The 15,398-nt window shown below is 41.5% G+C and overlaps 1 protein-coding gene across 3 annotated transcripts; it reads right to left on the bottom strand.

Moving 5' to 3' along the window:
* Window positions 1–320: 320 nt before the first annotated feature.
* RBSN (rabenosyn, RAB effector) lies at window positions 321–14,333 on the bottom strand. Of its 3 annotated transcripts, none has more exons than XM_088534656.1 (11): window positions 14,144–14,333; window positions 11,477–11,617; window positions 9,514–9,614; window positions 8,828–8,873; window positions 8,569–8,730; window positions 7,522–7,763; window positions 6,784–6,854; window positions 3,946–4,032; window positions 3,355–3,457; window positions 2,854–2,928; window positions 321–1,893 (listed from the first exon to the last, which is right to left on the bottom strand). In XM_088534656.1, exons 1-11 carry the CDS (start codon window positions 14,304–14,306, stop codon window positions 751–753), a joined length of 2,334 nt encoding a protein of 777 aa, XP_088390782.1. In that variant the 5' UTR covers window positions 14,307–14,333; the 3' UTR covers window positions 321–750. The 3 variants fall into 3 exon arrangements, with proteins under 3 accessions (XP_088390782.1, XP_088390784.1, XP_088390783.1); XM_088534658.1 differs by lacking the exon at window positions 14,144–14,333 and adding an exon at window positions 13,838–13,947; XM_088534657.1 differs by lacking the exon at window positions 14,144–14,333 and adding an exon at window positions 12,448–12,653.
* Between the last annotated feature and the right edge of the window lie 1,065 nt (window positions 14,334–15,398).

The raw sequence follows: 15,398 nt of genomic DNA, 5'->3' as shown, positions 1-15,398 counted from the left end.
TGTTAAACTGTAACTTTTAATCAGAGCATTTGGGAAACTAGAAGTGATGAGAAGGCAGCCTCCAAAGTTTACTTGGGAGTTCTTGTAAGCACAAAAGGCTCACTAATGAGATCAGTTTGCAAGTTCTTTCCCTTGAAAGAACCCCCCATGAAGTCCCTTTTCTGTATTGGTATTGCACATAGTTCATCTGCAGCTTATGTGTTCTGCAGCTCAAGAATCACAAGCCTTTTAACGTTACGGCAGTAAGTCAGCCTGTAACACTTGCACTGCTGTCATTACCGGAGGATACGGGAGGCACAGGAACTTCAGAAAACTTCTGGTCTCCCATTAGTTGAAGCTCCTTTTGAAAGGCCAATATTACAACCTCTACAATAACTCTAAAACAGAAAGGAGGAAATGGAGGAGGTGGGTGACAAGACAACCTGCAACCATTTCCAAATTGATTCCCTATTAACACTTAACCATTTTGACAAAAACAAGCACATGATAAGACCAGTCAGCTTAAAAAAGGCTGTAACAAGTCACTTTAAAATTTATTACTAAAAGTGTTCGAGACCAGCAGCATGCCAGCATTCCTCAATTTTCATTCTCCAAGATCGAGTAGTAGTGGAAACGTCTAAATGAAAGTGCATAAAACTCAAGATTACAATTCCCTCTCACAACCTATATTCCTCTTTATAGTTATTTGCTCTGCCTTGACATACTTACACAGTGAACTTCAAATAATCATTACATGACCCTGTTGCTGCTTCAGCAGTTTGATTTCTCCTTCTGCTTTGCTAACGTGCGCTTCAATTCCTTCAAGTTCTCTGTCAGTACCTCCACCTCATCCATTCGTCCACTATGTTTGGCATCAAATATATAAGCTTTAATATTATCTATCTGTTGGAGAAGCAGTTCTTCCTCAATAACCTCCTCTCCTAAGAGCTCATTGTCATCGTCCACCTCAAAGGGATTGGTAGAGGATCCCTCTTCAAAGGGATTCCCAGAATTCCGATTGTCCCGAGCCTTTTGAGATATATTTTCAACCTCTTCAAAGGGATTTGAAGTACTGATGGTTGCTCCACCAGGCTGTTCATCCTCCTCCTCATTTTCAAATGGGTTATATTCCTTTTTGTCACTCTGTAAAGTCGTGTTAGAAAAAGAAGCTGCTTGAGAAGCACCTTTGACAAATAGGTTATCAGGCTCTTCCTTCAACTGAGGAGTATTTGCATCATCTTCAAAGGGGTTTAGAGATGCTGTCTGATTCTGGTCTTTGTCTCTATCACATGGCGGGACATGTTGGGGTTTGACCTGGACAATCAAGTGCTCTTCAGCTGGCAGCTGTTCAACAACAAGAGTTTTAAAATTTGGGTTCCTTTTGATCTGAGTAATATCTAAATCCAAGGCATGTGCTATCAAGTTCTGATCCTCTTTTTCAACTTCACGCTGATGCTGCCTGACTTCTCTGAAGTCTAAGGAGCGTGTCCTTGTATGCTGAGACATGACTCTGTGGTGTTCTCTTTCCCATTCTTTTTCACAAAGCACCTGAAGTTCCTCCCTCTGCATCTCCTCCTCTTCCGCTTGTTTTCTAGAAAGCTCAATAGCTTTCTGAGTTTGCTGCTGATCATACTCATCCTGAAGTTGTCTCAGGTTCTCTTGCAACATACGGACCTCATCTATCCGATTAGCTGCCTTTGCTTGCTTAATAAAAGATGTGATATTGTCAATCTGCTGAAGAAGCGGGTCTGCTCTCTCGCTCTCTCTCGATATGCTGGATGTGGGTAACCAGCCTTCGGATTTCCTTACTGTTCCTTTTTTCAGATGAGTTGCCTCACCATTAACTGTGGCTGCAGACCTGGAGATCAAATCTTTCTGCTTTTCTTCTTGTTTTCTGTATGCTTCAAGAGCCACCTAAGACACAACATTTAAGAGAAAATCATAAGCTTGAAAAATTCCATTTTTATATCTATAGCTACAAGAAGTTAGGATATCTACCTTAGACACTGCCAGCTCCCACTGAAAGGGACAAGCGGCATTTTGGGTTATGTTGTGCATTTACATTTTCCCCACTCTTCAGAAAAAAACACCTAGGCACAACAGCTATTTGCAAGGAATTCAGTTAAAGTGATTCTCTTAATCTCAGGAATACATCTGCCTGGTAAGTACCCTGGAGTACATTTTCAGGTCAAGGTGAAAAAGCTGACCTCACAACACGAATATGCTCAAAGAGAAGTGAGCATCACACTATGCAAAATGCCTATTTTCATAGTTCTACCTAGATGCTTCTGTTCATCTGTGAAGACGCTTACCAAAATCCCATCACACATGCCTATACAAAGTTCAGGCTGAGCAGAAGCATTGATGGTACTGCATACAGAGCAAAAGTGGCAGCTGTGCAAAATTTGCAGAAAATGTAACTGTGCCAAGAGTGCTCACATCTGAACATAGGAGCTACTTCTGTAATGAAGCATCACACAATGTTAAAGGTCATTAATGTGATTAGATTATGAAATACAATATATCACCAAGTCTTAGAGAATAAAAATGCATTCTTCCTCAAGCAACTGCACCAAAAATTTAGCAGGATTCTCAGCTTCTGCCTTGAGATAAAGTTGGTTCACTGAAATATCAGATATCCTCCCTCCCTATCCTTCAGATAAAACAAACAAACAAACAAACCCAAAAACCCTTCTCTCCAAAAAGGCCTCCTCATTCTAGACATATGTCCTTTTATGACCTAACAAAGTCTCCACGCTCATGGAAATGAGTTCCACAACACAAACTTCAAACCCACAAACTAACGTAATATGTGCATCTACATCTTTGCAAAAGGTCCCAATAAAATGTGTAATAGATCTCAACTTTTCTTACCATTTGCAATCTTTTCTTCTTCAACTCTTCATACTGGTCTTTGGTTGGCAGGGACATCAGACCAAGGAGCTTTTCCTGGCAAAAGTTAAGCATTTATAGTGTTGCTTGCAGGCATTCAGCCAATCTTCAAGTACTCAAGAACAGAAATACCACTGAGAGAATACCACAAATAAACAAAGCTTCAGTCACTGCTGCAAATTTTTAGTTGTACCTGAGCACAGCTTCACTGCCATAATTATATTGTTACCTAGGTTAAGACCTCAGCAGAGGTCTTGCCAAGATGCAAAGCATGCTTCCCTTTTCATCCCCAAACTCGATAACGGTCAGACTACATTGTCTCCATTTGAGCCAGCTCACTTAAAGCTACCTCAGGTCCTTTGAGAACTTGCAGAAAACACGTAGAGCTAAACCTTCTGTCAACAGTTTCAAACCACGGAGATGTCTAGCAAAGAGAATATGACATAAAATTCACATTCAGCTCATAGCATATACTCCACTTACCTGAACAAAAAGTGTTGCGGAGTATCTTATCATTCTTTGAAGTTGCAGTGTTTTAGGATGAGGTTGGAGCTCTTCGTGCAAACCGAGACTCAAAATCTTCTTACTGAATCAAGACACAGATACAAGCTCATCAGTTCCAAGAACAAGCACTGGGGAAAATTCAACAGAAAGGAAGACAAGTAGTAATAGAGAGGACTTCATATGAAAATTTTCTGTTGTCCTTTGAGGTAAATCCTTCTGAACATTAGAAATGATAATGTTTTTTAGAACTATGTTTGCTTCCTCTGTGCTTACTTATTTCCAGTGCAAAGGAATGCATGATTTTTAAGGCTGGAAAACAAAGTAGAAAACAATGGCACACAGGAACAGTATCCCTTTCAAAATTCTCTTTACAATTGAGCAGACAAGTTCATTATTCCTATGAATACATAGGCAGATGCTACACAAGCATGGAGCCCCACAGCTGAGAATAAGAAAAACTGCAGAAGAGTTGTAAGGGAAAGAGATACAGACAAGCTTTGATGAAGAAAAATTCCAAATTTGCTTTGTCATGACAAACAGTGAGAAAGTGAGCAGTAAATCTTCCTTTACCTTAAAGCATCTATCAACTCGTACATTTTTTGAATCTCCACCCTCAAGTCATTAGCATGTTCAAGATTATAGGTTATCTCTCCAGCACTAAAAAATAAACACAACTTTATTATGTCATGCATCCAACTAACAACACATACCACATTAAAATTTATCCCAAGATTACCACAATACCACAAATATAAATGTGGCTAACTCTTTATAATGATTTTTTTCCAAGCCTATTGTGGGGTTTTTTTTTTGAAAAAAAACAAAAACAAAAACAAAAAAACAACAACTTTCCAATAGAAGTGGAAAACAATTATCGACTTGTGAACATGACCATTTCATAACAGATGGTATGATTTTATGGTTTCATTATTAACAGTTATAGAAAAAATGTATTTCAATACAGGAATCCCACCTGGTCATTAACCTAAAATAAGCACAACTTTACAATTGCATCCATTTTGTGTGTTTGGACTTTTTATTATTTTTCCCCCTCTCCACATAGGGCAAATGAGAAGAAAAATTTAAGTAACTAACTATATCATTATATAGTGAAGTAGCTACTGCTACTTCTTTGTTCTCAGAAAACAAAAGCCTACAAATCCACATGGCAACATAATACCTAGTTCCTAGGAATCTCATTTAGTGATAATAAATTAGGATTTACTAAGGAAGACTCGATCAGTTTTTAGTTGTCCCCCTCCTTTTATAAAATTTCTTATAAAAAAGGTTTTTATAAAACTCCTTTTTATACAAAAATTACATATGAAATGATGATCACGCTCTCAAACTTTACATCTCTACCCATAAGATCTCAGGATTTATGAGGCTGAATACTAGTCAGAAATCTTAATTTTCACTAATAAGATGCTTCTTTTGCCCAATATGCACTTTCATCATCCAGGACGTTTGTACTTATTTTGCTACAGGTATTAAAGCTAGTTGTACTAGCTTTCCTGAAAGAGTAACCACAGCTTAGCAGGTTTTTCACATTCTAAATTTATTTCTTCCTTTTGGGAATGGTGCTTAACAAAAAAAAAGTTTTTGTCAATATGAACTACAGCATAACAATTACGTAATCATCAGATCTGAAAAAACAGCATAGATTTATTATAGTTCATTTTGTGACATCCAAGACCAATGCGCACAGTTCCCCCCTCTGCAAGACAGCAGTATAACCTGACATCATCTTGCAGATTTAGCTAGAGGAATTTGTTACCCCAGTTAGTTAGCAGCAGCACCGCTCGCAATGACGCACAAAGCCTGTCATGGGAGCGCAGGGCAGCCAGGTGTGAGAGCTGCCAGGGAGAGGCGGCCTCCCGTGAGCACGGATGAGGAAGCCAGGCGGTCTGTTCGTGCTGCACGACGCGGCAGCCACACCATCCAGCTACACAGCAGCAAGATCTGCTACAGCTGTTTCCAAAAGGCTCTTGTGATAACACACCGAGAATTGTAACATCATACTTATTTTTGGCAAAGATGCCATGGCAAAGTAGGATAGTAGCATCCCACTGTGAGGTGGTTAAAACAAAACCAAAAAGTTCTCTTTATGAGATTCTACTATTAATAATTCCGGATTACTTTGAAAAGTGTCCAATAGGCATTTCAAGTGCTACTAAACTACAGTTTAACCAAAATTATCACACATATAAGAACGAACAAAGTATCACACCAAGGATAGTGTGTTGCTATTTATTTCTTCATCAGCAAAACTAAGATCCATAATGGGTCTGCCTAGCCATCAGTGACCAGATCTTATATTCAGCACATGCCTCTATAAAATAAAATACAGCTACACAGTAAATCTAGTAAATTAATTTCTCTGGCTTTTTCAATTTTCAACGTGTGATGCAGGGAAAACATGTAAGAAAACTCCCAATTTTTGAAAGACTGTATAGAAATGCAAAATGTAATTGCTTTTACAATCCTTTCAAGAGCATATTCAAGCAGCCTTCATGAGGTGATCAGACATAGTATGTTGGAGAGGAGGGACAATCTGACCAATAACTGCATACACAATTCATTGACTTACGTACACTGCTTGCGTCCTGAAGCTGGAAATCATTTTTGCAAACACATATTAAATATCAAAAATGCAGAACAAAAAGGATATTTGTCACTCTCTTCTTTGGAAGAGTTTCCTCAAATCTATTTGCTCTACAGCACTTTGTCTTCAGAAACTCCTCAAAAGCTGCCTATTTTAGCAACATCACAAATGCTGATTATTATCTTTTTTTTTTTTTTTTTTTTTTTTTACAAAGCCAAGAAATGTGCTACATTTCTTTCTAACCTTCATTACTTTTGTACAGTTAGTCACATCTTTAATATTAGTGACATGTAGCAGGCTTATTTTGCTTTTAATCAATAGGGTAAGTCTCTTAGCAGATAATTATAACACCTATGCTAATTATTTGCTAATAATGTGCAGATCTATAATGTGACATTCTGACCACACTTAAATCAGAGGCCGTATTTAACAACTGCTAAGACTCTCACATTTCTCCCACTCTAGAAATTTAGAGCATCACCTTTATAGATTATCTCCATGTTTGTTACATGTTTGTGAAAATAAAACACTACTGTATTCCGGTCTCCAAAATGGGTACCAAACTTCAGCATAATCGATTAATAATTCATCACCAGGATGATTCTTGCAAACTTTAAGACTTACTTTAATAAACAATGCCATTTATTAGTTTTTGGACAGGTATTTGGCCAGGTAAGAACACAGAATCTACTATCAGTTGTTCTTACGACTTTTTCACACTGCTTCCTTACACCCTCCCTTCCTCACTTGTAGGGGGTGAAAGGGCATCATATTCATAAACACAATCAGCAAATGAGGCTTACTTTAGTGATTCTGCCATCCTTATGTATCCAGGTGCTTTCTGGTCAACCTTTTCCATGCACAGTCGGAGTTTCTTGTTATATATAAAAAAAAAAAGATAAAAAAGAACTTGGATTAAAACACTAATGCAAGAACCTATTGTCATAAACTTTTCATATTCTTCCTGTGCGCATTCAAAGTTAATGGTAATGAGAGCTGTCTTGCTAGTTGAGATCACACGGCCCTCACAGTTTTGCTCAGAACAGAGACAGCACAGTGAGGAACAGAGGAGGAGCCTCTGTACTCAGACACACTGAACTGAATTCAGAAAATGTTTTAGCAGATGACTTGGACAACTTCTAGTCTTAATTTCAGAGAATCGAAAGGTATTCCCATTGATACTAACCTAGGTGTTTTGCAGACTGCTGAAGATATCTGACAACTATCATTAAGAGTTATGAAGTGTTTTCAAAGTATATTTGAACACAAAGAATTCAACACTCTTGAAAATGGAGAGAGTTCATAAAAATGAGGATTTAAGTTACTAAAGGATATACATTCTATGAGGCAACTGGCTCCATCATTTCATATATATCTTGACTGGATGGCACAAACACCCAATAGACACCACTCTCATGCAATGGAATAATAAATGAACTATACATTCAGATGCTGGATATGAGAGAGCAAGCCAGAAGTCAAGTAGTGAGAGCTGTGTTGACTATGGAGAAAAAAAAAATACAGCAAGGAGCTTGCTTTACCTCATAGAGTTTCACAATCTCTGGAGTATGTTCTTTCTCATCAATCTGTTCTTCTCTTTTCAGCAGAGTGTCTTTGCAGTGCTGACAACAACGGATCCTGTCATCATCTTTCTCATCCAGAACTGAGCTCACACTGCTTATGCTGCTAATGCTGCCACGGCGGGAGCCATGGACACTATTAGGTGAGGAGTTTGGGCTAGTACGAGAACCCAAGGCCTCTCTGCTGGCACTGGTGAGTTTATCTGAAAGTCACATATAGGTAATTTTACAGTGACTACTGAAAAAAATGCAGAGAATCTGAGACAACTGAAACTACAAGTCAGAGCGTGCATCTTTACTGTACTGTAAATCTTGCTCCAAACCAAAAGACGCTGCAGAGCAGACTGATGGGAACCTCTGACTCTGCTAACACACAGAAGCACTCTCATGTTAGCACCTACATGGCTATAGAATAAGGAATGGAAAAAGAGCTACAGTGATACTTTCCATGTTTTACACTTCACCTCTCCAAAGAACCCAATTAATGGCATTTATTTCCACAGCCTCCTTGTCAATGCATTAGAGGAGGCAATTAAAGTTGGTAGGGCTTCTTACAGGTTCATGGCTTAATTTCCTTAATGTCAGTATTTGAACAACCATGAAAAAAATGGAAAATACCCACAACCACCTTAGATGTAAAGAATCTTGACAGTTATGATTCCAAAAGATAACTCCTTCACAGTTATGGTAATTAATAGAATAAGTCTACAAAGGTTAATTTTGGCATATTTAGGAATACTACTACTTCTAGTGACACTTTCTGTGCTATTTTACGTTTCTAAAAATCTGAAAAAAGAACAAAGAATGGAGAAATTATTCCTCTTAATGTTAGCAATGTCTGCTGTGTAGACAAGCGTCTGCACGGAATTAAACAAACCATTAAGGAGTTTTCCCACACAAGCCAAATATTTTCATCAACTTGATTCTAGTGCCAAAAAAAGCCAGGATACAGTTAGCATTCCAGGTGGGACAATTAAAGTAGGAATTGCCACCAGCCACTGTACTTACTTGCCAAAGGAAGACTGACCAGTTCCATGCATTTCTTGCACATAATAGAGCCACAAAGGCGGCAGTGGTGGCGTCTGTTTCGAATACTGAACTTATTGCCACAGTCTGGGCAGAATGGAACGTCCTGGTCACTGACCCAAGGCACAACAGACTTTTCTATAGCTAGAATCAGGCAGAGAAAGGGAATACACAGAGCATGAGATATTCATCAAATGCATTCCTCAGCTGGCAAAAGAGCTTGAGGTAAGCTCACTCTTACCTCTTATTTTAGCTGACTCTGTGTTTGCTCTGTCAAAAGATGTAAGCTAAAAGAAGATAAATAACACACATTCAAAGAAATTGTACTATTGGGGGAGAAAACTTTTTTTAAAGCTAGAACTCTCGATCTTGATAATGCCCTCAAGTACAGTAAAAATAATCTATTTTACAAGAGTACCTTTTTTATTTAATTCTAAAGTAGTATTCACATAAGTAGCAGTAAACAATTGCCAAACCTGTACAAATCAGAGCATTTTGGACAAAATTCTTAAAGCACCCATCATTACTGTATCTGAGCCAAAAAAAAAATCCAAGTAAAACAGATGTAACAGCTAGATAAGAAAGAATAAGAAGCTGGAAGAATTGTAAGGAAAACATTACAGAGAAACTTAAAAGTAAAACATAGGGAAAAAAAATATATGGATGACAGATGGTACTTGCAGCACACGGTAATAACATCTTCACCTTCAAAAGAAGAAAAAGCTAAGAAACAGAAATCATATCTCTGGCACAGAGTAGAAAAAGCACAGTGCACACAGGAGAAAAAAAAGTATGAAAAAAACAGTAATAGATTACTCTCCTTTATAAAGTGCATAACTAGATAAATGGATATTCCTTATAGAAAAAGATGATTTTATACTTAGGAAACATTCAGAAGGCTGGCATGTCAAGAAGCAGCAACTTTACCTTTTCTAACCTGATTATTAACTTATTGACTTCAACTACATAGTGATCAATCCTCGCTGCTCTGTGCTTCTTGAAATCAGAAAGATGGCTTCTCGTAGCACCTGCACAGGGAGGCAGATGGGGAGAGAGTCACACAAAGTTTTCAGACTCATCCAGGTGTTCTGTATCTGCATTTATGAAGTAAAAGGTGCCTGAAAGACAGCTTTCATTTCTGTTCACTGTTTATTTTTCATGTCCAGATGGAATTTTAAAAACCTATATTTTTACGGTGCTTCTCTAAACACAACAGGCAGATTAAAGCATTATCTCTGAGCTAAAAATAAACAGTTTTATTTCTATTACAGAACATAACAAGCACTATGTTAAAGAGAAGACTGCCACAAAGAAATTTCCCTCGTCATGCTTTAGTTGGCAAACTGCTATCAAATAGAAATATTTTCAAGACTAACACCAAATGGTTTCTTGACCATAACTGGAACAAAGGGAGAAAGTAGATCCAATTAATATTTAAGAACTCTAAGATAGCATTTTTTCTTTCAGATTTCTCATCATCCTTCCACCTTTAGGGGTCTGAATCAAATCCTAGCTAATGGTTCAGATTTATGTAAATCTGATAACTGAGCACACAAAAGATCAACAGAGGATTCAAAACTAACATTGCTGAGGTAAAGCAACAACATAAGCCAGTTATTAAAAAGCAAAGCTGCAAAAATACAAAAATATTTTTTCCTCTGTAATTTGACAGAACAGAAAACAAGATGTTGTTGCTTGACAATAACTGTTTATAAGAATATAGGATGATTGCACTTCCTCATTCTAATGAAATGCACAAAAAACCTCCAAGGTCAAATTCACTGGAATGGAAAGGCCCTCCAGATTCACTCTGCTACTGAACCCATCGCAAGGTCCCTTTCACAAACACACCAAATCTCATCCTAAAAATCAGTGAGGTTCACCTTCCCCACTTCTATCAGGAAAAAAAAAAATCCCTTCTCTAAGGTTTAGAAGCCTTCTGCTCATCCATAGCCTAACTTTACTCTTCAATATTTATATTAAATATCTATATAAATATATTAAAATACATAATATTTAATAACATTAATATTTATATAGCTACATATTTATATATAACTAATACTTATACTTATGATTGCTGCTGAAATAGTCAAAGGCAAATGTACAACCAGCTACAGAACTGAAACTCTGGCACAGGACTAAGTCCCTGACTGTCAACAACACAAAACATTCCCAAAACTCACCGGTAACAGTACTGCCTCCCCTTCTTTCTGTGCAAATAACTGCTCTGTAACAGTGAAATGTAATTTCTGGTAGCAGAATTTGTAAGTACAGGCTCAGTCACCATATTCTTGTACATCCACAAAGTTTAGATCTGTATCCAGAGCGGATTTTTTTTTGCTGCCTTTTTGTCCTTTTAATTAAAGACCACCTCTTTCTAATGAGAGCCTATATACACTTCAAATCCAAGAAAAAAAAAATAAAAGGTTCAAATGAAAGGACAAGCTTTTTGACAGGCACATAAACTAATACCGACTTTAGCCTAAAAGACAGAGATTTTACACAGCTATAACTACTGATTAGTGATTTATCTGTTTCGCAAAAAACAAAATGATGGTTGCAGAACATTTCAACAAAGCTACACATGTGTTGGATACAACACATGTATCCAACAGGTCTCAACAGCTCAGGCACAAAGGTATCACACACTATTGCAAGTGTCAGTTGGGATCCTGGTGAAGGTTTATGATTTTTTACACTGTCAGCAGTTTCTCAATCACCCTATGTAACATAGGCAGGGTGCAAGAAATGATATGCAAACCATCAACCCATGTTGTGGCATCTGATGCAACAGACACCTCCATGCAGCTTCAGCAAAACTGTAGCATTTCCCTAACTAAGGCTGAAAAAGTTATCCACACTGCACACCACAGCCTAGTTCTCTTACCTAGTTCTTGGGGCTCCCACATGTATGGATCTACTCCACCATAACTAAATGACTCGTATCGTTCCTGAGACCCAGAATCTGTTCGACCATCTTCGCGTTTTAGGAATTTCTTCTTTGCTCTTTTGGCCTTCTGGACTAGATCTGGAAAAGGGAGAACCACATATCAGGCACTAGGCTAGGCAGTTAGTCACTGAATATATGTCATTTGAAGCCAGTATAGAATATTCTGATCATTTTCCTTGATGACAAGTTTACTACTAACATTTTCAATTTTACACAAATACAACTTAGTCTATTTAGAACCAGAACATAGTTCAGAAATTCTGATTTTTGCCTGTTGTAAAGAAGTGTTAACTTCTTCATAACAAAACTTTGATTTTGGCACACTGTTCAGAATTTTACTGTGAAACAGTAAACTGTTGACTAAAGCTGCGTTAACTTGTGGGACAGAATCCATAACATGTTGGAACAGTGTACAGATAACAGCTTTTCATTCCTAATGATTTTCTAAGGATTCAAGGATGCTTAGCACTTTTTTCTACTTTTGCACAAACTGCATAGTAAGAATTTCAGTGTGCTTGTATTTTCCCCAAGTACTAAAGCAGCCCATTCCATCATCTCACGTGAATGGCCATGAGAGGACAACCTACTGTGACAGAAAGATGGGGAACTTGAAGCTTTAGAGCTTTTACCCCCCTTGCAGCTAACTTCCTCTTGAGATCTAGCAGAAGTTGAGGGTTCTAATTTCCTTGTAAAAGACATTCAATATCTCCTAGAATTAAGTATTTTACATGTCAAAGTTTCTGACAAGGTGCTGCAAACCATGAGTTGGTAAGTCCCTTCAGATTTCTCATTTTCTTATTTAGCACCCAAAACAGTAGAATTTCCACCTCAACAACACTGCAGCCTGTTCCAGGTTTTAGCCACTAAGCTATACCAGCAGGATGCTCTCATGCAGGCATCCCACTTACTAACTGGAGTCATTCAGCTGTTGAAATGATGCTTCCTAACATGACATCACTGAAATAAAACACACTTTCTCAACAAAGCTGCAGCTACGAAGCTGACCAGGACTTTGTTAGCAGTATAACGTCACCTCAGAAGCAGCATTTCTCCTCCCATCTCTCCAAGCCAACCTGGGAAATGCCAGCTGAACGCAAATGCAGTTTCTTAGGTGGTTACACAATATACACAGAAGTACATCTGCACTAAATATATCTGCACCAAGGACTTTGAAACTGAGATGTGCAAAAAAAATAATTTGGGCTACCCCCTGCTTTGCCCCGGGCACAAAAGGTTTTCAAGCGGATTTTTGTAACGCCTTTCACAACAAAAACTAAACACAAATAACTCAGTATGACTCCCTCAAAGTACTAGAAATGACTAGAAATCACCTACAGCCCCATAAACAGGATACTCTGAATTCTTCACAAAAATCACATAAGTACTCGTGGTATACTTCTTGGACACCAGTCCCTTGTTTAAGAAAAAAATAATTTAGATGACTTCTGTCTAGGAGAAACTTTACTGAATAGAGCTTGAATGAGTAACTAGGACAGCAAGTAAGCAAATAAAAACAACAAACATAGGAAAGCCAGCCCTAGAAGGCACAGTTTGCTACTTTAAAAGAACACCACAGAGAACAAAAATCAAAATGGAGGTGTTCCATGATAAATAAAAGCAAGTATTTGAGAAATATTACCAAGCCTAAGTTTTCTTTCCTCTTAGTGCACTGAAAACCACACTGCTCCGTCTGAAAGGCTCCTCTGAGGCAGCCGTGACTGAGCCAGGAGAGCGCAGTGCCCTGCGGAGACAGCACAGCCCCCCCTGCCCCGGCTGCCCACGAGGGCGCAGGGCTAGGAGCCAAGAGGCAGCCAGACCCACGGAAGGCAACTAAGTTGTGCTACTCTTGAGAGAGATTTTCAAAAACAGGAGCTTCACTTAAGAGAGAGAGTTTTGAAGCACTGACCAGCAGGCTCTCAGAGGGTTGGGGGAATAAAAATTCAAAGCTGTGTGAGCACTCTTCGTTATAAAATAAACGTGGAAAGATTTTTTGCAAGGAGCACAGAAAACTACCCCCTTCTCTGCACATTACTTCTCTCCACATGAAATGACACAGCGTAGATATGGAAAAAACAGGGAAGAAACATTTTACTTGCAAAGACTCCTCAGGGACTTTGTGAACGCCAGTGAAGGCCAACTCTGGGGCACTTTCAGCACCACTGCCCCCTCGGGCAGCGCCTCTGCTCAGGCCCCCTCCACCTTTGCCCAGCACAGACCTTCCTTAGCTTTACACTTCGCCTTGCTGTCAAAAAACAGGCGATTCATGACCCAGCACCTGGCAAGTACCAGGTTACCCACGTTCTGCAGGTTCTTCACTAAACCTAGGAACTGTGTGCGTTGTACAGTATAAATCTGAGAGCGCTCAGAGTAACAAACAAACAAAATCAAATCCAGAGAGAAGAAATAAAGGCAAAAAAGAAGAAAACCAGAACAAAGGCAGGGCAGGGTACACAGCCAGGCACGGCCAGGCCTTCCAAGTGCCGCTCTCCGCACGGCGCAGCGAGGGGCCGGCCAGGGCGGCGCGGGGGCCGCTCCCCTGGGCGGGCCGGTGCCAGCCCCGCCGCGCGGCGCGTGTCCGGCGCGGAGCCCCGCGCGGGCCCTTACTGCGGAGCGGCGCGCGCACGTCGCGCTCGTCGCCGGAGTGCTCCTCCTCGTAGTGCGCCTGCAGCTGGCGCAGCGACTGCAGGTCCTGCAGGCACAGCGGGCACAGGAAGCCCTCTCGCACCTCCGCCGCGTCGCCGAAGGGCGGCGCGCAGCCGGACGCCATCACCGCCGGGGCCCCTGGCGGCACGGCAGCTCGCCCGCGGCCTGCGGCTGTACCAGCACGCGGCGGCAGCCCGGCATGCCCGCCCCGCCCCGCCGCGTTCCCACACGGCCGGGCCGAACCGAGCAGCGGCCCTCGCCGCGCCTCGGCTGCAGAGCAGGAAGAGACCGGCCTGGACGGCGGCGGCGGCGGGAGCGGGACGGGCCGCGGCAAGGGGCGGCTCCGGGCGGCGGCTCCACACAGCGCAGGCGCAGGAGGCTCCGGCGCGGCGCGCGCAGGCGCGTTGCGCGGTCGGGGCGGTGCCGCCGCGGCGCGTCCCGCAGGAGCGGCGCAGTCCGGTGGAGCGAGCGCCGAGCGATGAGTGGGCGGGGCCGGCCCGGGCGAGGCGCGGGCTGTGCAGCGCAGAGCTCTCGATGGCGGCAGCGGGTGCGGGGCCTCGGGCTTCGCCGCCGGGCACGGGCCTGGGAGGAGCGGGGCCGCTCGTCCCTCCCGGCCTCTCCCGCGGGCCGCTGGGCTTGCAATGCAGATCCCCCGTGCCAGCAACGCGGCGGGGCCCGCTGCCTTTCCTCCGCCGGGCCCTACGAAGCCGGCCAGCGGCTCGGCGGAGCTCGGTGCGCGCCAGCCGGCAGAGCGGGTCGCTGCTCTCGAGCGTAGCTGCCCGGCCGTCCCCGTGGGCGCCCCACGGTGCCCGAGGCCCGAGCCGTGGCTGCCCGCACGGGGTCACGCGTGGTGTCCTTGGGTGTCCTGGGTGCCGCTGGGACACCCTTCCCAGCGCCTTCCCCCTCACCAGAGAATTTTGGTTCATCAGCCAGCGAAAGCTTAATGAGACAGTGAAATCCTGTAGCTCAGCTGACTCAGCCAGAGGAGTAATTGAATACATAGACACCCAAACTATCCAAATCTTTGAGCATGCAGTTTCCTGCTGAGGCCTGTTACACTTTGTTTTTCAAGGGAATGCAGTCTTGATTCAACTGTGAACAAAGAATCAGGCAGCTGTGGAAATATATAGAAAACAAGCTACAGTCACCTTCCTGTTCAGCACGCAGAACACAGACTGAATTGCCCTTTGATTTTAAAAGCTGAAAAGAGGTTTTA

The sequence above is a fragment of the Tinamus guttatus genome, unplaced genomic scaffold (genome assembly GCF_059628265.1).
Source record: "Tinamus guttatus ecotype Peru unplaced genomic scaffold, ASM5962826v1 Tinamus_guttatus_pri_ptg000580l, whole genome shotgun sequence".
Classification (NCBI taxonomy): Eukaryota; Metazoa; Chordata; class Aves; order Tinamiformes; family Tinamidae; genus Tinamus; species Tinamus guttatus.
The sequence above is the reverse complement of the archived record's forward strand: the minus strand, read 5'-3'. Positions and strand labels throughout refer to the sequence as shown.

Bases quoted from the DNA above. Each gene is read 5' to 3' on its own strand.
- RBSN (XM_088534656.1), bottom strand. From the start codon at position 14,306: ATGGCGTCCGGCTGCGCGCCGCCCTTCGGCGACGCGGCGGAGGTGCGA. The intron at 11,618-14,143 runs GTAAGGGCCCGC...TCCCTTTTCCAG, and splicing joins CGTGCGCGCGCCGCTCCGCA to ATCTAGTCCAGAAGGCCAAA. The intron at 2,929-3,354 runs GTAAGTGGAGTA...AACTTTTGCCAG, and splicing joins CCGCAACACTTTTTGTTCAG to GAAAAGCTCCTTGGTCTGAT.